General features: G+C 38.8%; 1 protein-coding gene and 1 long non-coding RNA gene across 12 annotated transcripts in view; one reads left to right on the top strand and one right to left on the bottom strand.

The window, feature by feature from the left end:
* Positions 1-21,678, bottom strand: part of MBIP (MAP3K12 binding inhibitory protein 1) — a 129,708-nt gene that overhangs the window by 29,262 nt on the left and 78,768 nt on the right. For 6 of the 9 annotated variants that reach the window (XM_064658631.1, XM_064658630.1, XM_064658636.1 and 3 more), the window contains exon 1: positions 1,753-1,901. The exons of 1 other annotated variant lie outside the window; for it this stretch is intronic. In XM_064658631.1, the coding sequence (XP_064514701.1) occupies positions 1,753-1,869 (117 nt within the window). In that variant the 5' untranslated portion in view covers positions 1,870-1,901. Of the gene's footprint in view, positions 1-1,752; positions 1,902-21,678 lie in introns of those variants that run through there. 2 more of the 9 variants (XM_064658638.1, XM_064658632.1) reach the window with 2 other exon arrangements.
* Positions 1,446-18,292, top strand: LOC135416017 (uncharacterized). 3 transcript variants are annotated; one of them, XR_010431392.1, is made up of 5 exons: positions 1,446-1,686; positions 3,055-8,199; positions 8,791-8,843; positions 11,846-11,922; positions 16,307-18,292. It is a non-coding gene; the product is annotated as an uncharacterized LOC135416017 (long non-coding RNA). The 3 variants fall into 3 exon arrangements; XR_010431393.1 differs by having other exon boundaries at positions 3,055-8,068; XR_010431394.1 differs by lacking the exon at positions 11,846-11,922.

A 21,678-nucleotide genomic window follows, 5' to 3' on the forward strand; every position in this document is an offset into this window, starting at 1 on the left:
AGAAAGCGTGTAGCTCAACAGCTGGAAAGGATCTTGACTGAGCAATTAAAGTGACTTTCCCACCTAAGATGGAGCAACCAGCCCCTTATAGTTCAGTGCAATGGACAGTAAAATGGGTCTGCTGTCATGGAAATAAGACACTCCAAACACACACGAAGACTGTAACTACTGGAACTCTACTGAGGGGATGCACACCCAGTTATTTTTAAAAATCACTAAGCTCTCTCCAGTGACATGCTACCTGTACAGCAAATTTTGGAGAACAAGTAGGCTACTGAAGAAAAGAGAGAAAGTAAGAGCATTTAATGTAGTTTTGAAAACAATCAATTAAACTTGTGATGAGTACCCTGGTTAAGAGCTTAGGAAACTTTCTCGTTAGTCTTCTTTGTGGTTTTCATAAATACAAGAGTTCCATCTTTTCACTAACATTAATGTTGTAATGTTGTAAGTACAATACTATGAATAACAGTATTACATCTAGATAAACTGACATTCACTAGTTCTTCACTGGTCACATTTAGAATTTTCACCAAGAAGAATTATGGGGCATTTCATCCTCACTACATAACTAGTTTTCATGTCTCTGTGTATGATTATCAAGTTGTTTAGCACTGCACTCCTATTCAAAAGCTAGGGTAGTTTTTAACCACTTCAGAGATTGGAAAACTGAGACTCTTACTACTCAGTGCCTGAATTTTCAAGCCCGTAATTTGGGATGCTGTTTGTTTGAAAACTGAGACAATTACTAGCAGATTTGGAGGTGAGAAGCAAATATAATACAGAGTTCTACACAGACAAGAGGTGAAATACTCTAAAAATTAATTTCAGGTCAGCCAGCAGCTACTACCAAACTGCCTCTGTATCTAAGAGTCCATTTCTGAGTAGTTCTGTTACATAAACATACATTAAGTTACACTAGCTCCTGCAGATATAGCTCATCATCTGGTCCCAAACTTCTAGAGTGCTAATTTTTGAAGCAAGAGTGTACTTCTACTGCCTTCAGAGAACTACATATATGTTTCCACAGTGGAAAATAAATTAAACTGTAAGTTATTTATAGTAATAGTTGTTACTAAAACCTTCTCTGATAAGGGCCTCCCACCACTACTGTAACATCTGTTAAAATAATTCATAGCCATTACTCAACCTAAAGTAAGTGTTTCAACTTAAGTACCATAGAGCAAAGCTCCTTTAAAAATTCTGACCCACTGAGATGCACTGTTTGTTTCACAGTATGTTATTACCAAGGCAGGGCTAACTTCAACCTCCTGATCCCTTACACACAGTAAGCTTTCAGTAGCGTTTCAATTCAGAATCGCTGAATGTGAAGATACAGCAACTAGGCAGACTGCAGTATCCCACGGGAGAGATCATCCGCCAAACTACTAATTGACACGAAACGTCCCGTCACTACGAGGCAAAGGCACGGTCCCGGCTGTGAGAGAGCAGCAGCAGTACCGTTCCGCCCTAGGCTGCCCGGGCCGGGACGGAAGGAGAGGGGGAGGCCGCCGGCACCGCCTCCCCGGCAGCCACGCTCCTGCGGGCGGGCGCGAACAACCGCCAGGAGCGAGGCCGCTGCCTGGTTTGTAGCAGACTTGTGTCCTCTACAGCGCCGCAGTCTGTTCCTGGAGCCCGGGAGGGCCCCGCAGGCCGGACACAAGCAAGAGCTCGGGCCCCCGAAACGAGGTGAGGTGAGCTGGGCGCGGCGCCAGCCCCACCTCGAGCCTCCCCCTCCGCCCGGTCCGCACTCACCTGCCCCGCCAGCCCGGCCAGGCAGCGCAGAGCGCTGCTCGCTACCTCGGAGGCCGCGAGGTCCGTGTCCGGAGCGCTGCTGCCGGGCGGGAACGGGCCGGGCGCCGCCGCCGCCATAACGCCGGGCCGGGCTCGGTCGCCGTCGCGCCGCGATGACGAACCCTGCCGCTGGCCCCGCCCCGAGCGCTGATGGACAGGCGCGGCAGCCAATCAGGAGGGCTCTCCGGCGGAGCGGCGCAGGGCGCGGGCCGGAGTCCTGCCTGCGCCGTGCCCGACCGTGCCGGGGCACCTTGGTCCCGCACCTCCTTCTCTGCCCCCGGGCTTCATCCTGCCCTGCAGCAGGCTCGCCGGAGCGGTCAGCGCGGGCCCTTGTCAGGCACGCTCATAGGAGGACAACAAGTGTTTATTTAAGTGCGTCAGATTGCTGCCCTTGCTTCAGCTGTGTTTTTCTGGATACACCTTCGCTATTTTTTGTTCTTCAAAGATCTGACTCTTCTGGTTACAGCAGGGCTGTTTTTAAATCAGGCTACAAGGTTTGTCAGAGTACTCTGATTATGGGGATTGCAAAATTGCGTTCCCTGTAAGATGGTCTTAATTCTTTCCTAAAACAATGTAGTGCTGACAAAGATTTTCTACCTGATGCTTCTTTTGATACCCTAATTTTGCTCCTTTAACCTTCATACTAATTCCTGTTCTCTGACACCCCCCCGCCCCCAATATCTTTTATTCCATTGGAAAATGGTAAGTGCTGTTGTATATACAAGTGTTAAAACATTCTTAAATAAAAATGTTAGAAAGGCAGATAATTTTTTTGACAGTTATTTTAGGCGTTACTTTAAAGGCATTTCCCTATGAAGTATTCAGATAAGACTTACCTAAATTTAATGAAAATAAATCCCACTAAACTGAAGGCATTCAGCAACAGCAGTTGGCACAATATTTCAGAAGCCTTGAGTAGATCCAACCCTGCTCAATTCCAGAGGAAAATAAGTTCCAAAGAGGACTTCAGTGTTAATGATTACAAATATATTTCATGGAGAGCTGCAGTTAGCAAGAATATTTTACCTAAGGTGAGCTAGATGGCATTTAGCTGCATTCAGTTGATGAGAACCATTCTTTGGGTTCAGAAATGCTTACAGCAGAATGTGTTCATGAGTTGGAAGCTCGGAAATATACAGCAATTTACTTAATTCCTGCAAAGATACTGTTTTTGTCAAATGTCAACATCTTGAAAACATACACAGAATATGTTAGTCAATTAAGATAAATTGTGAAATTTTGTTTCACATTTCTGTGCAACAGTGTTAACTCCAGCTCATGGTCAAGCCATGACTGCTTCAGCCTGCCCTACCTCTTGCAGTTTTGGCTCCGGACAGGCAGCTGAAACAACTCCACCAAATGTAATCATCTCATTTGGATCAAATTATGAAGCTTTCAGAAAAAGGGAAAATACACTGTCCTTCCCCCACCAGCACTACAACAATGAATAAAGGTGTAAGTAATTTGCTGGACAGAACAGAATATGGAGCATAGATGTAACAACCTGGCATTGTTTGTTGCTTCTGTGTCAGAGGACATAGTTTGCCCTGGCTGATTTTCCCATGACCTGCAAAGATGGAGCAAGTCCAGGCATTTGAATCGAATTTTAACTTCAAGTGATGAATGCTCAGCTACCTGATAAATTCCACTTTTAGAAAATGCAGCTTTCCTGGAGTGATAAGCAGGTGTGTGCCTTCTTTAGCAGCGAGCATGTGTAGCTTTCTTAGTTGAGTGACCTAAGATCTTTCCTTTGCTTTTGAGCACATTATCTTTACATCTACAAGAAGTTGTTTTGGGGTACAAAACATTTCAAGTGAAAAATACGTACATAAGCATATAAATGTCAGAAAGATACTGGAGGTTATGTTGCCATATACTCAGAAATACGAGGGAGATTGAGTAAATGTGGATGATACCAAGAGACCATGGAGGCAATACATGGTTATTTATTCAGTGATAATTACAAGAGTAAGCAAAAGACCGTGAAGTAGTCTGTAGAGTTGTTGATGTCCTCCTATTATTTACCAAGTAAAAACTAGATCTCAGTCTTCTTCCCGTTGATAGCAAATACCTTCTCCTAGAGAAAGAGTAACAATTCCCATGGGTAAAGATTTCCTTCCTACTTTCACTGTCTCAGAAGACCTTGATCTGCGTTGTGGCTGCTGACTGGATAAATTCGGTATCGTCTGAAACGTCACAGATTAAATTATGCAATACATTATGCAAACATGAACAGAAGTAATCCAAAGTAATATAAGAGATTAGGAAAATGAGAGCATGTGAGAAAATGAGAATAGGGAAAAAACGTGGAAATACAGCTAAGACAGAATATGTTAAATGTTCATGTCTAATGGAAGAGACAGGCCAGAGCAGAATGGTTCCAAAAGATGATTGTATGCTCACTGCATGTAGTGCATGGTAAAAATGAATGCACTTGCAATTGCTTCTGGCAGTAAAGCTGGCCACAGTAAATCCAGGCCTCCCATAAAGACAGAGGAAATTATATGGCATGCTTACTAAAGCTGGTGAAACAATAAAACATTGGAAGCTCTCATTGCTGGAAAGATACTGGCAATTTGGAATGAATTTATAGGAAACTGGCAAGAAATGGATTGCCAGAGATAGAGATACTTGTTTAGAAGGAATCAGAAGATTTAAATATGTCTAACTTGGCAGTAATGTCCAGCTATTTTAATAATGTGACTACCAAAGGAGGGAATAATCTGCAATTGCTTTCAACATTCATGGATAGAGTTATCATGATAATATTAAATCTTCTGCAGCTTTGATCCCTGAAATGGATCTGTGAGGCCTATAAAAGCTTCTTCCACTAAAACCACCATGAAAAATATAAGCAGGAAACCATTAAGTTCTTAAATAGCAAATATTGTTGTTGGATTGAAATGATTTTCTTTTGATTTTGGACTATTACTTCTTTTTATTTGGTTTGTAGAATGATAAGCACATACACCTCTTTCCAACTCTAGGTGCCTTTAAACACTTTTAAATCACAGAAAACTTCAGTAAATTGATACAAGTTCTGTTTGCTGGTCACCACTGTCATAACTGCTAGCACTATTTCTTCTGCTGAATATTACATTACTATAATTTCTGAACTTTAATTTTGTCCCTAACACCCAAATAAAGGCAGGTGCTTTGCAGAATATATCAGTGGTTGAAGCTTGTTCTGCTCAAGAGCGAAGTGCTAAGCTAAGGAGGCTGTGTAATGTATAAGCAGATTTTTCTCCTGAATTGAAAAACTTGTGCTGTGTACTTCTGCTTACGTCAGCTGTAGCACAGAGAAAGGTAAAAAGGCAATGCTTCAGGAAAAAAAAACTTTAACTGAAATAATTTGGAGCTTCAAAGTTAAAGACAATACCCTGAATTCTGCCCAGAGCCCCAGGCAAGTGATGCAGCTTGACACCAATTGCTGTAAATGTATTTGTCCTTAATATTCAGATTATCAATGCTGCTTTAAATTATCTCAGTTTATAAACAGAAAATTGGTAGTGTCCTACTCATTGGTTTAAAATGACCTGACCAGGTCCCTCCAAAATAAAAGCTTTTATTTATTTTTCCAAGCATTAATTTCAGAATTAAGAGCACTTCTGTTGCTTCCCAGGTACCCAGGAAAAGGTATTGCTCCCACTGAATTTATGGATCCTGGTTCAACACGATACTTAAGCTGATGCCTAATTTTAGGTACTAGCCAGCTGTAAAAAACTCAGCCTGCTTCCTTAAAGTGTACTCCTGTGCTTATTAACTTCATCAGATAAGGCTCTGAATTGCAAATCTAATTCTCCAATAGGAGCTGCATTTTTTCAAAGCAAATGTCTTTGCTGAATTTTGGTGTTTCTCTCACTCTATCAAAATTTAGAAAGCCCTGTTCAGACAGGATTGGAATGGGATTTATATGAAATGTCCTGTGGGAAATACAGCTATGATGTTAAAGGAAAAAACCCTGAACCCATAAGTATCATATATATATATATATATATATATATATACACAAACTTCAATAATTTATTTCTTCCTAACATCCATGTTGCTGTTGCCCAAATTCTGTTTAGTGTCCTTATCCTGACATGAACATAGACCCATGGCCCTTCCTTTCTGAATTCTTTTACTCTTGAGATTTTCTAATACTGTTCCATGTTTTGCCATACTTTATTTTTCATGTCTTTGTTTAGTAATTTTACACCATATTTAAATTTTATCTACCTGCCTGCCCCCCCTTTCTTGGTGTCATATGCAAATACGATTGATTCTCTCTGCACAAAAGTCTTCAGTTCAGTTATATAATTTGGGATTGAGAACTGACCCCTGCTGCAAGTCCCAGCTCAACAGCTCTTCTTAGAAGTCAGCAAACTGTTATTATAATTATTCTGTGTTCACAAATTCCAGACTTCTATAGCTACTTTGAAAGATTTGAATATAAACCTCCTTCCTATCATTCTTTGTGAGACTATCACATGAAAATGTAGAAGGTATCTTGCAGAGTAGGTGTCCATGCTCACAGTGTTTCCCCTGTCTGTAAACTGTCAATAATTTGATGCACGCAATGTGAAATTAAGCACTCACACCTGAAGACAGTCTAAAATGTAATAACTTTCCATTGCATTAATATGTACGGGCCTCACATATTATATATTTAACTCAGGTTTAACAGGACACTTGAAAATCTATATTTAACAGGGAAACAGGAATATAGCATATTTATTTCAGAGAAAATTTAACTTTCGGGATTCCTTGATTACTGAGTACTTGATTTTAAAAGATGTAGCTTGCATCTTTATTAGTATAACTTGACTATTATTTTAAAATAAATAATAGTAATAGTTGCTTTGGAATATTTTAAAAAGGGTTCTTCAACTATGCTATGTACAAGCTTTTCACATAGGTGTGAGCCAGGTCTTTTTCTAAATATTACCGTTTTCCTACCCTTTTCTGTGGAACAGTTGCACTGCTCAAATTTAAATTTACCTCCTGCTTCAACAGTTCAGCTTATAAATTTCTGTACCCCGTAGCTGGACAGTTATCATCTAATAGATCACATCTGTCATTATTGGTCTGATCAGTCCTTCTGTGTCCTAATAGGCTCCCCCATTGACTTGAGGAACCAGATCTGTATCTGCTTTAGATGTGAGATTCATGGACTGATAGTTGAAATTAGGGACCTGTATTATGTAGTTGAGTTGAGCCTCTCAAAATAGCCATAAGGAGTTCATATATCCATATGGCAAAGTAAGATAGGTAGCTGAATCCTTTAAGCTTAAACTTATGAATCTGTACAAGTAATGTACAAATAATGCCCTTTTTGGATATAAAGTAACTACATAGTTATTTGAATGATCTCATTTGTATTATAGTAAATGAACAAAGGATTACACTCATCTTTACACTGTCAGTATTTTTCTAATGCAGAAGAGGCATTTGTTAATAGGGAATATGGAGTCTTTGACATTTTGGGTCCCAATCCTTCAGTGAAGCTAGTCATGCACCTGCTTATTTGTGCACAAATCATTCTAATGAATTCTAAAGGACTATTCATGTGCATAAAGCTAAGCCTGTGTGTAAAAGCCTTTGCAAGACTGGGCCTAGGTTGTAAGTTTGATAATGACCTGAGACTGATTCAGCAGAGAAAAAACAGTCCTTTTAAAAAGTTGAGGAGTGTAACTCCAGCTCAGCTGAACAGGTATGGGCAGTGCTAAAAGACAAAACTCTAAAAACTGATCAAGAAAAAATGGCAAGAGATATAAATCTTTTTTTAATTTGTATTTTATGATACTGCATTTTACCTTAATCTTATTAATTCTTGGCTGCATTTTATTTTCATTATGGCTATGAATTCCATTTGAATAACTTTATGTCAGGAGCTTAGAAATTTCCTGTTTTAATTTCATGTATATATATATATATATATATATATAGCCTGTGTGGAAGAGTAGATCCACTTAGAGAATGGTAGTTGTGCGAAATCATAACTAGACTCTTCAGGAAGTTTTTGCTTAAGGAGAAGTCACGACATCAACACTGTTTTAGAAAGAAGTGTAGAGAAGATCTTTGTGCACTTATTTGTTTGTACCATGCAATATTCTGCCTTCTGCTGCATTTTGTGCTGCACTGCAGCAGTTTATGTTCTCAGAGACAGCACAACACCTGCAGGAGCCTCCGAACAACATCAGGGGAATTCCAGTCATTGTGACACATCTCCTGAAACCATTTTCTAGATATTCCTTCCATGAGTTGCTTCCATCAGGAACTTCCATAGAATTTGGTAAAGACTTTTCACGTGTTTAATATTAAACACACAGGCAGTGCTACTGAAAGTACCATGAAAAATAAATGAAATTACTTAAATATAAACTGAGTTCCTGCTTGGGCCTATGGTGTTTGGCATTTGATATGGTGAGTGTATGAAATAGGCATCTTTATGCACAAGAAATGTTTTCCTTTGCATATAGCTAACTGTTGTCTTAACATGATCTGTTCACTGGTAAAATAGTCACTCTACTCAGTGGCCTTTAGGTAACGCTGGCTATGAAATGACACTTGTTTGTTAGGCTCACTAAGTTAAACTTGATAAAAAAAGAGGGAAAGTGTCTTTGTCCTGCAGCTTAATCACTTTTTTTCACACTAAATATCAAAAAAATTTCAGTTTCCTCAGTTAAAGGATGAATTTAATAGCTGGGTGAAGAGAGCAGATTAGGCATAGACAAACCATACCAAAGCTGCAGTGGGTGAAGGTGATAGCCCGGAGACCACCACTGCTGACTTTATTCTACTTGTTGGCCTTGGGGACATGACAGATCTTTTGCTGTTTGATGCAGGAAAAAGAAGGAACAAGGTACATCTTATAAGGCACGGTTCTCCTTTACTAACCTTTTAAATTATTATTTAAGTGAAGATTGAAGTTATGGAGTTGGAGAGTATTTTGCTGTTTTATAATTTAGCAGTTCAGGCTGAAGTTTCCTTTATGTTCTTTCTGGCTTTATACAGGCAGCCTAGAAGATGGACATTTGACAGGCCACAATAGACTGCTCCTTTCCCAGGTATCTCCTGCTTGTTTCCTTTATCTGTGAATAGGAAATGGCTTAAAGGCACCTGTGTTATGAAGGTCCCAGGGGCAGCTGCCTGACTAGTGAATGCCTGATTATGTGTTAACATGCTTTGTCAGATATTGGCAGAATCTGTTCTCTTCTTTTGCCTTTTCAGCAAGGGTACCATTGACAGACTGGCTACCCATTTATAGAAATGTTGTCCATCAAACTGTGAGGAAGGACAATGGTGTTTTTCTGTGACCAGTGACTGTGGGAAACTTTTCTTTCGCTATTCAGGCAATTTTTGTAGCTTGCTCTGAAGAGGAGAGACTGATGAGTGCAAAAAGTACAATTAAGCAAAGCCAGACTTCAATTGAAGGCTGTAGTGTAGTCTGCTTGTTCTCATTTTTTATTTGGAAAAAAATCTATGGGTTTTCACGTTGCTGTGTGGCATTCAGCGGGGGGCTATTACAATCCTAAATTTTTTTTCTAGACCACCTAATTCTAAGTAAAAATTAAATGTAATGAGAGCCACTTGGAGTTCTGAATATTTTAAAGCATAATTCCCACAGAAGGGATTCGACCTAAACTGTGGAGAGCATCAGTTGGCTAATTATAGCTGCATTTTATATTACAGCAGGTGTCAGATGCAGTCATCTCAATAAAGTCCACATAATACTCTGAAAAATAACAAAAGCTTTTCTTTGAATGTGGGTACTAATTTCTGCTAGGTGTCATATGAGCTCTGATACTTCTTATTGGCGTTAACAAGAGCACTGCAGCACTCAAACATGCTTTTTGCTTAGGATGAATTGATACTGTAAAGCACTTACTAGTCAGCCTTGGCAGATGTCAGTAGTTAATACTAGTGTTGCAGAGGTTGGTATATAATGCAAAGAGTCTTATGTAAATACTTTTAGATGATGGGCTGGTTTTGAGAATGAGTGTGAGCCATGCGTCGACTTACTTAATGAAAGCTGAATAGACAACAGCAGAATAACTGCACTTCCTTTAACTTCTGTCTTGAGTCCTCTGCAAGTAAAGGGCATATGGGAAGGCAGTAAACTAGGTGAATAAAAATATTAAACTTGATAAGCACTTCATGCGTTCGTACTATTTTCCCAATTCAATGGAAGAAGCAAGTTTGAGTTACTGAAATGATTGATGAGAAAGGTGTTTCCTAAGCCTTGAAACTGAGGTTCCCTAAAGATTATATCTTCAGAATAGTCTGCATGTGGTGAAACTACAATCTATAGACATTTGATGGTCATCTGACTTCCTAAATAAAAGATGGAATTCTATGATTCCAAGAGGATTGTGTTTTAAAATATTGATGAATCATTAAAATAATGCTTAAGTGGGAAGCATGCACAGAAGCCCTTGAATACAAGGAATTGTGATGACATTGAAGTGGAGTTGCAGACTCAATGGGTAGGGTGAAAAGCAGAGGCAGGAAAACCTGCCCAGCTGGTTGTGCTTGGCCTAACATGCAACAGAGATGTTTCCCAAGATTGCCATGTACCCTGAGAAGCAGTAAGATAGGAGATGCTTCAGTTCAGAATAGCAGGGTCAGGTCATGGGGGGCTTGCTGCTTCTCCTGAAGGGGATAGGAGGTACCTGGTCCAAACACAGAGAAGGGCTTCAACAATGAATGCAGGAGAGACAAGCATGTACCAGCAAAACAAAGGAAATGTGACAGATGATCAAATCTTCCAACATCTGAGTCTCCTGCAAGAGCAACAAGCTACTTAATGAACTACTGTCTAGTGCCGTATACCTTTCCCTCTCATCGTCTCCCCTGAGAGAAGGTAGTCCTAAACACCAGGCTGCCTTTGTCTTTTACACAGAAGTCTAAGGAGAATTGCAGAGGTTATATAAATAATAAACACAAATTAATGTTATAAATATATTATTTTTAAAATGTAAAAACCAGTCAGCTGAATAAAACTGAACCACAAGTTCCAGCATGTTACCTTAGCAACTCTGTAAGAAAAAGGCAATCACAGATTATGAAGTATTATTTAATGTTTTGTAGAACTGCAGAATAAAGTATAATCTTATCATATTACATACTGAATATACTAACAGGTAGGAGGAGCCTGATTTTGGTCTGAAGTCTAGATGCAATAAGTGACTTGTAAAAAATAAATGTAAGTAAATTAGAGTAATATATTCACATTAAGAATACATGCATTTCTGGTTTAACATACACATATTGTTCAAGATGAAGTTTCTAAATACAATACTAAACATATATAATCCATATTAGCCTCTAAACCTGGTCAAAAACAGATACAGAAACCAAATAGAGGTACAGAGATAAAAATGAAGGAGAAATAATTTCTTGGCTAATCTGTGCCTGGCATCTGGGGAGCAGAGGGCTGTCTATGAGAGAACTGCTTTAGCTCTCACACATCAGGTTACCTCTAAGGAAAAGACCTATGAAAAGGCCTGATAACAAAAGCCCAATTACAAAAGCTGAAGGCATGATTGCCATTGTATAAATGAATTTACTAATTTACCCCATTTATTCCACATAGCCTCTTTCTGAAACCTTTTAATATGAAAGCAGCCCAGCTCAACTTGGAAAGCTCTTAGGAGTTCTGTGAAAGGCTGGGAAGGTAAACAAAAGGTTAAGTTAACTGCAAGAACTGTCAACCTAGTCATCCTTTAGTTGTCTCTCTTTTAGCACAAAAGGCATGAGGAGACCACCACTGTACTACGTTGCTTCTGCAATATTGTTTTCCCATGTCTTAAATTTCTGATCTTGGGATGTGCTCCTGTCCATGTGATACAGAGCTAGGTATTAAAGAATAAAACCTTCTCTTGCTGGTAGACATTCTAATTTTTTTTCATTTTGGGGGAGAAGGTAAGGGATAGTTATCAGCAAGTAGAGGTGCTGTTGTAAAAAGTAACTAGCAGTAGTGTCACTCAAAATGTTTATCTGCAAGTAGAGGTGCTGTTTTAAAAAGTAACTACCAGTAGTGTCACTCAAAATGTATTACCCTTTGCAGATTACAAAAACGTAGTAACTTCCCCTTGTGATGTCTCCAAAGGATTCTTTGGAAGAAGGCATCTAACAGTTCCTGTGGTAATGACTGTTATGCCTTATATATGACAAGAGTTTTATGTGTGTGTAATTTTCCTCGATTATTATAAAAAAATGAATGTGTCTAGGATAATTTTGTATGTCACCTACTGTGAAAATGGTTTTGGTGGCAAGCAAAATCCACTACTCCGTGTCGTAAACTTCTTGATATTAGGGCTTACATGAAACTTACTGCACTCTCTCCATGGTTACTGCTACTTCTTCCCCTCCATTTTTGCTTTTGGATTACAGAGATGTGATTTCACAGTACAAGCAGCACAGATGTCAGCTGAAGGTCTGTATCTGCCAGGTGTCTGCATAAGAGCTGAGCCAATGTATGCAGCTGAGCACAGCACACTTTCTCACATAGGTGTTCAGCACCATTTCTCTGAATCATAGCCCTGCATAACCTTTGGAAGTACCTCTGGGAAATTTTAGAATGTACTCAAAACACAATACTTTGGCAGGCAGAAGTCAGAGGAAGTCTTGCTCTGAATTCATTGTGAATGCTCAGAAAAAAGAAGTACTTCCTGCATTTGCTGCTGTGGTTGCAAAGGATGGGCTTAATGATGTAAAACATTGGGAAAGTATAGGCCTTATATGAATATATCACCTATAAATATAAACATATATAAATAATCACCTATACTCAAAGAAAAGTGGTGGGAGATCACTTGGGTTTGCTGACAGACTCCAGTAGAGAGAGGAAGATGAATCTTTAAAGCCAACGAGGAAGTCATGTAGTCCTATAATAACTAGGAGCGAATAACTGATTTTTGTAGTTTGGGAGCGCAGGATTGTGTCATTCTGATCTCTGTGGAACTGTCTTCCACTTGACAGGGCTCAAAAGCATCCAACACCTCCTTTCTGAAAGTTGAGCTTCACAAATTGGGTCTCCTGAGGAGAGAAGTGGTGTGATCCAATATATGCACCATCCTGTGATGGTACCACAGGGAAATAGATGAACTTTGCTGTAGATACTGCAGTTACACACCAGTAGACAATGCAGATTACAAGTTATTCCAGCCTAATGCTGCTGGTCCCCATGTGCAAACAAATGCAAGAGGTGGGAGACTGGGAACCTTTGACTGAAGGGGGAAAGAAACCTGAGGAAGAAAGAAACCAGGTGATGGCTTACATAGGAAGCAGGTTGGGAAAGAAGAGATTTGCACCTCATAGGACCAAGACCTTGAAATAGGTCAGGGAACAAAGGAAGATAGGAATGCGAGAGAGGAAGTTCTGAGCATGGTGCCTACTGTGACTGACACTTTCAGGGACCACAAATGGAGCCAAAGCCTTATGTCTGAGAAGGCCTTGTGCTTCTCGATTAGTTTTCTAGGCAACATTATTTCATTGTCTTCATGAAACATTAGAACTGACTACAATGCTGTAGGTTCAACAAACTGGGGAGGTTTGGAGAGGAATGTTGTTCTCTAGAGTAACTTCACAAGATCAGCTTACAGAAAGGGATGGGGAGTAGGAGGAAAAGAAACCACATGAGAAACAAGAACTGAAAATTCCCAGAGCATTTCACCAAACAGTATAGCTATCAGGAAGATCGTTTTTGCATAATGGAATGGCAAGATCCCAAGGGTGCCAGCAGTGCTGTACATTATACAGGGACAAGTTCATCCATTACCGGCTCTGTGAAGAACTGAGTTATGCAGTCTAATGGTGGAGAATTTAATTCCTAGATCCAAGCCTCTGGGAGTGAAAAAATGGTTCTTGTTGCCCAGTGTGAAAGATGCATCTTCTTTGAGAGCTCACTTCTTTGCTTTCGTTGAAGGAGAAAATAAAACGATTTTCATAAAAATGAGGAGTAAACATTTGACAATATATCTGTGGACATAGTTTCATTTTACTTTGGCTGTGCCATGAAAGACCATGAAATATCGTCATCTGGCCTTTCATTAAACTACATTATCTTTAAATGTATATCAAGGCAAGTAAAGAGTTTGTAATATTAAAAATATTTTAAAAGACTTTGCAGGTAATGTCTATGTGAAGGTTCAAGCAATCATCCAAGGCCAGAGTACTTGAAGAACTGAGGAACTGTTAAATTACTATGATCTTAAAAAATGATTACTGTAATACTTTGGAGAATACATTTTCCATAACAAATATAGAACATATTTTCTAATTTCTATTATGGTTATCAAGGTCATTCAGTGATAGAATGCAAAATCTTTTCTTTTTCTCATTCAGATACTGTCAGGTGCATAAATTCTATAGCTAATATAGAAACACATTTAAAAATTGGAATTTATTAATGAAGAGATTATGTCTTTGCCCAATATCATACAATAATTTTTATCTTCTGAATGGAATTTAACAATACACAGACTCTGGCTGGCTTTATTCCAGTAATACATGCTATTTGCAAAAGTGTGTTGCCTTATATGTTAAACGCAGTGCACACACAATTACCCTAGCATTCCTTGAAAATTAATTTCAAATACACATTTATTGTAAGTGCTTTGGGGCAAGAACCTTCTTTTGTTATTAAACAATACAAATGGGATCTCGGCCCATAATTGGGGCTCCTAAGCACTGTGAATTCTTTCACCAGTGTCTCACATTCTCTTTCTCACTCTCTTTGTCCCTCTGCAGATTATGCCAGTGTTTACAAAGGTTGGGATCCTTTGCATCCTCATCAGTTTTTACATTTGCCCAAGAATCAGATTCAGTTTAGCCTAGCATTGTTCACAAAGATAAAAGGGTGACAGATCCTGACACATTTGTGCTTTTGAAAAGTGGAAAAGCTGATTTAATGCATAAACCCTATAGTAAAGCTGTCTCCAAGGTGAAATTGCACCAGTCTTGGAATAAAAAGTGGAAGAAGACAGATACTTAAACTACATACAGTGATGTGCTTGAGCACTCTTTCTTATAGTATAACCAGAAAATGCTGTAATTGCCTTATTTTCCAGTTTTTAACTACTGAAACTTGGCTGATTTCTTTGTGATCAAAGACACCTAAGACACCTGATTTATGTCTTAGGTAATAGTCAATCTTCTTCACATGTGTGGGCTTCAATCACTATTATTTCAAACTATAATACCGGGCAAGATATATTACTGAATGCTTATTTTACAGTTTCATTACTGGAACAAACATACATGTGAGCCATGCATTAGTCACTGAATTACTAGACCTTAGTGGTAGATTTATACATGACAGATCAGTATGTTCTATCATAAATAAATGATTTAATTTACCAAAGTATTGATAATTCTTTGTGAATTCAATGACAGTGATTTAGTAAAACTAGAAAGAAATGTGAAATTATTAAAGACATACAAAGAGCCAGAACTGACAAATTACAAGTCTCTTTCTAAGGGCGGATACTTTAGCCTGCAGTTGAAAAGAGCTTTGCCACTGAAAGAGCATTGTGACCATAATGGTTGTTCCCCAAACAGGAGTGGTATAGCTACAACTATTCAGTCACAGGTTCTTAGGTTGTTTGTATAGTATAAAGCCAGTGGAAACCATTTCAAATCTCTAACTGGACCTCCCACATAACATATATCTAAGATTTTCCTGGAACTAATTCCTCCAGGAATTAGAGTATGTTTGAGAAAACATGCTAGTCTTGATTATGACATTTACAGAGATAAAAAATCTACCACAGTGCTGAATATGATGTTTCAATTAGTATCATAACAATGAAAAAAAAGAGTCCTCTAGTTTAGATTTGTGTAACCTTTAATTTAAGCCACTGAGTCTTATTACACATTGATTTGTCTAAAATGGAGACATGGATGAAACTTCATCTTTCTTTAGTAAAAACCTTATAGAACTTGGAAAAATCATTACTTAACTTGCTTTCTGAGCTTCTCTACTGACAGAACGTAGTGTGCAGAAAGCATATGAATTTACAGTGCTTGAGCTCATCAGCTCTGGCTTGCCAGGCACACCCATCTGATCAATGCTAAGTAGGTAAGACACAAACTACCTCACGTTAAAGACAGTTTTAATGCAATATACATGAGATTTCTAAATTTAACTTTGATATGAAACAAACTGCCTCTAAAAAAGGTTGAGCCACCAGCAACAGAAAAAACCCTCTCCTTTTATTCAATACTCTTATACATGTGCATGCAGATCACATGAGGCTGCAGTTATAATTGTCATATATGCATCAGGGCAGGCTAAACTTTATATTCTCAGAGGTATTCAGCATGTTTAGGCTTTATTCTGCTGGTCTGGTAAGGGAGCAGAATTATATTATTTGAGTTACAGTCTGCATTGCACATAGGTTATAGCTGTAGTTAGGATTGTTCCTAATGCTCATGTGTTGACTTTAAATGAATTACGGTGGATAAAAAAGTTGTCAGGGAAGGAAAACAGTTGATGCCAACATCTTTTTCTGTTCATTATTAATAGAAAGACATCAATGGAATCCTCTCTTTCAAGAAAGTCACAATTAGAGGCTGGAAAAAGATTAGAGATACAGGTACAGCAGAATGTCAAGGGAATCTTGCTATTATTTTGTCTCCTGGGACATGTTACACAGAATTAGTAGCCTAGTTATGGATTTGGACTGTAGAACCACTGACAGGCTTGTGACTGAATGCAAGATAAGCAGAGCTCGTGGTTCCACAATGAAAATCTGTATTCTGTTGCTAAAGAGCAGAGCTGATAAGGACAACTGATTGTAGTGGGCTGACCCTGGCTGGACACCAGGTACCCACTAAAGCCACTCTATCACTCCCTTCTGTAGCTGGACAGAGGAGAGAAAATATAATGTGGGATTTGTGAGTTGAGATGAGGACTGGGAGACATCACTCACCAATTACTGTCATAGGCAAAACAGACTCGAAGTGGGGATATTAATTAACTTTATTACTAACTGAATCAGAGGAGTATAATGAGAAGTAAAAGAAATCTTAAAAACACTTTCCCCCACCCCTGCCTCCTTCCCAAGTTCTACCTCCTCCCCCCAGCAGCACAGGGAGACAGAGAATGGGAGTTACACTCAGTCCATCACAGATTGTTTCGGCTGCTGCTCAGAGTCCTTCCCCTGCTTCCCGTGGGGTTCCTCCCAGAGAGACAGTCCTTCATGAACTTCTCCAGCGTGAGTCCATCCCACAGGCAACAAACTGCTCCACAAAAATCTCCACAAACTGCTGCAACGTGGGTCACTTTTCCACACGGTGCAGTCCCTTCAGGTACAGCCTGCTCCAGTGTGGCCCCCTGACAAGGCCACAAATCCTAGCAGGAAAACCTGCTCCGGTGTGGGCTCCTCTCTCCATGGGTCAGCTGGTCACTGCCAGGACCTTGCTCCAGCATGGGCTTCCTGTGGGGTCACAGCCTCCTTTGGGCATCCATCTGCTCTGGTGTGAGTCTTCTCAATGGGTTGCAGGTGGATCCTTGCACGCCCATGGACCTCCATGGACTGGAGGAGAACAGCTCCTCACCATGGTCTGCACCATGGGCTTCAGGGGAACCTCAGCTCTGCCACCTGGAGCACCTCCTGCCCCTCCTTTTCCACCAGCCTTAGTGTCTGCAGGGTTGTCCACATGTTCTCACTCTGCTCTTCTCTGTCTGCCATTTTCATCTGCCCAATAACTTTTTTTTCCCTTCTTAAATATGTTATCACAGAGGTGTTACTATCAGTCCTGATTAGCTCAGCCTTCGCCAGCAGCATGTCTGTCCTGGAGCTGGCTGGAATTGGCTCTGCAGGACATGGGGGAAGCTTCCAGCAGCTTCTCACAAAATCCACCCCTGTAGCCCCTCTGCTACCAAAACCTGGCTGCAAAACCCCAATATCTTACAGAAGATATTCTCTTTCTGTACAGGCTGTGTGTATCTTTAATCCAAATAAGATGATGTTGTTTGCTTTAATTAATTGAAAAGTTTTGTCCTGACCTTCTTTATACAGAACCTTGAGTGAACAATTTTGGATGTCTAAGATCTAATGAGACAGAGGTCTATCTTGTGTTCTTCTTGTGCTTTATTTTCATGATTTGGAGAATGTTTGAATTCTCAGATTAAGGCTATATCAAGAGTAATTGCTTAAAATGTTCCTACATACTGACATTCTTTTAATCCCATCAGTCTTCCCCATGTTTATCCTGATAAGGATTTCTCTTATCTGACACTCAAACAAAAAGTAAGAGATTGAAAGGTAATGTGGTGTTAACACACTTATAATCTATTACCTATAGCATTTGGGCCTCAAACAAATGTCTGCATAGGTCTTGGAAGAAATAAAAAGCAAAATGGTGCTGTGCAAACTAATTCTTCGTTTTGTCGTAATATTTCCAGAATTGCTGTCATGAAGCTTTCAACATGAAGCTTGACATTCAAATTGAAATCTCAAACTGCTACTGATATTGGAGAGGAAACAGAAGAGGATTAGAAGAAGAAATAATAATGGCCAGTCTTCGCAAGCGAAGATTTGGGAAAGGTCATAAACCCTTCGAGCCTGCGCAGTGGATTTTTTAGGTGAGACACAGCATGCACTGAACTGAGCCCACCCTTTAATCCTGAGGTTCATCTGCCGGGGCCGAGCAAAGCTTGGACAGTGGCAGTGAGGTCCCCAGGACGTAGCTGGATTGCCATACAAGGCTGACGAGCTCCAGTTGCCCAGGGGGCCGGGAATTGAACCCGGGTCGCAGCGGTGTGAGTCCTGCACTCTAACCACTAGACCACCAGAGGCCCCTAGAAGAAGAAATAGTAGAGAATTTTTTCACTAAATCTATTCTGGATTATATTATGTACTTGGGTCTTGTGGTAGTGATATATTTAATGCAAATTGACACAATAATGAACTTTGCCGAACAGATATTATAGTACTCTGAATTTCATTGATATCTATATATCCCTATCTAAATTCCATAATTTCACATAATAAAATATATTTCTATCAATTGTGTTGCACAATTAATCTTAGATACTTTAACTACAGTTTGTCTTAGTTAAGAATTTCAAGAAGGGTTACTTCTTGCAGTATTGGGTGTCTCCTGTTTTTTCATGTTAATTTTGGGACTTCTTTAAAATGGGATTGATTTTCAGAGGTGGAAGTACTCACCTGCTTTCTGTAGGGCACATATTTCAAAGGTTTCTTTTTCTGGTGTTCAAGCACAGAGATGCTCAAAATTTTCATTTGTTTTTGAAAAATCTTGATGATACCACGTGTTCATATTTTGAAGCACACAAAATTTTCTGAGCTGACGTACAACAAATTGTAGAGAGGGGCATCATGAAGCTGGATAGATCAGGAACTTGTAAGTGAATTCTCAGTATTTTGGAAGTGTTGAGAGGATAAAGGCTAAAAAACTGTGTCCTGTAATTATCAGATTACTTTCCTGGTGAATGTGTTGCAGAAATTATTTTATTTTTGCATATAATTATTTTTTAAAAAAAATCTGTATTCTGTGAGCTTATGTTAGAAGGGGCTGAACCTCTCTAAATCATTGAAGCACATGAGTAATTCCACTTACATTAACAATACTTTTTCAGCATCTGCTTAGATTTATATACATGCTTAAGTACTCTGTTGGGAATTAAGTGATGTGGGTTTGGATAGCCTGATATTGTTATTTCTGTTGTCACTAAATATACATAAAGTGAAAGTACAAAACCCTATCAGTAATATCTGTGTTGCTCTACTCCCGTTTGTTTCAGAATAATAAAGTTTTCCTCTTTGAAAAATTATTTATTTTATTCCCTTACCAGCATCATAGTACATTATATTAGTCCTTGATTTAAAGTATTCCTGAATACTTTCTGAAAATGAAAACCAAATATATGCTATCTATTTGTTCCCTGATTATGTATAACCTGAAAGAAATTCAGAAGGTAGTGAAGCATGACCTTTCATTCCTGAGGCAATATTGTCTATCCTTCATCAAGCTGTGCTTTTCTAAATGGTACCCATTTAATGTCCAAAAATGCTTTTTAAGATTCCCTCCTCCCAAAAGGCATCAAAACTAAATGGTCTGTAATTTCCTGAAGTGTTCCTGGAGTCCATCTTCAATAATGACATTATGTTGGCCATTTTCCAGCCATCAGGTCTTTTTCTGAATAGAACAACTTTGTAAAATGTCTGCAAAACTTGAAATAATAACACCTCTGCTTTTTTTCCCTTTTTAAAAAAGAAATATTAAATATTGTTTGCTGTTTATTAGTGGAATGCTGTTATTAAATGTCAATATATTATTATAACATATTATAGATGAATTATTTGTTTTTCTTTCCCAAAACCACTTAATCTAGAAAATACTCATTTGAGGTATTTAATTTGCCTATAGTAAATGTCCTTAAAGTGAGCTATTGTTTTATAAATAGCAGAAGAGCTATAAAAAAATCCAACAAGAAAATTAACAATAATACAAAAGAGCTAAATCATTTCGTTTAATGCATTATCTTTTAAACTGAAAGACAGTGTTCATGGAACAGATTTGAAAGGAAAACTAGCAGAAAGTTAGAGCTATCCTTGCTATTTAATATATATTAATTTCTTTTTAAGTGCTTCAAAACTAAGATACAAAATAAATAGGAGAAAAATTAGATGTAGGACATGTACAACAATACTGCTTAAAAAGGTGGATATTAGAAATGCTTCTAGTACACTTGTAGATGTCACAGCCTGTATTCTCTATGTACACAGGGCAAAAGCCAATAGCTTGCTAACACAGGCCCTGAATGGTCATCGCACAGGAGTTCAAGCCTAACTGTTCTATGTCCATATAACAAAACAGTGGTTACTGCCCCACAGAACCCACATTTGAAATATCGGGAGAAAAATCTGGTTATTGCAAAAAGAGGACACAGGACGAGTTAATCACTGCTGTCAATCACTAGCAGTCGCTATGGAACTACTTTTGAGGGCTCCTCATTAAGTCAGTGCTAACTGACTGACCACATACATCCTCCTGTCTGAACCAAGTGCAAGGTAAAATATGTGAAAACTGCTTTTCATCAAAATAAGGCTATGTGTATATATGGTCAATTGCTACAGCTCAGTCGATGCTCAGCACTTTGGGAAGAGGTGGTACTGCAAGTTCTTTAAGCCTTGTGTTTTGATTAGTAATTTTTGTGAAGTTTTTGGTGGTTTGTTCAATACATTCCTCCAGCACTTCATTTGCAATACAAATTTTTCATTTTAAATAATTCATACTTAATTACAGTAGTTGTCAGTTTGTGTGGTCCTTTTCATTCTTGAAATGCTTTAGAAGCATTAATTCCCACAAAGTTTTGAGAAGCAATTAAGTATTAATGTTCCATTTTTACAAACAAAAACCAGAAAATACAGAGGTTGGGCAAACATTTCAGAACATCAACTGTAAAATTAGGCACTGACTAGATAGAGACATGATCTAATTTTCAGAGGCACTGAAGACATTTGCATATTCAGAATGGAAACTTTTGTCCTAATAGCTAAATTCATAAAGAATCTTGGATACCATATTACTGAGCATTACAAGTTTTTAACTACTCAAGATCAAGATATGGGAGGAGTTCATTAACTCAGAATGTTTACAGCAGGTGAGCAAGAAGCTGCCTAAACTAACACAAAAGAAAGACTGATTTCCAGATTCTCACAATTCCAGCTGTATAAATAACCCTTTACAAACTTCCCTCCATGTGGGTTGAAGAACTCCACATCCTTTTCTGGCATGAACTGCTTAAGTCATTTCTGAAGAAAAAGGAGACTGAGAGAACTGGGGATTGTATGATCTATTTCCTCACAAGACCAGGCAAATTTTAGGTCTGCTATTTAACAGCTCCAACAACCAATGTAGGATTTG

The sequence above is a fragment of the Pseudopipra pipra genome, chromosome 6 (assembly GCF_036250125.1).
Source record: "Pseudopipra pipra isolate bDixPip1 chromosome 6, bDixPip1.hap1, whole genome shotgun sequence".
Lineage (NCBI taxonomy): Eukaryota > Metazoa > Chordata > Aves > Passeriformes > Pipridae > Pseudopipra > Pseudopipra pipra.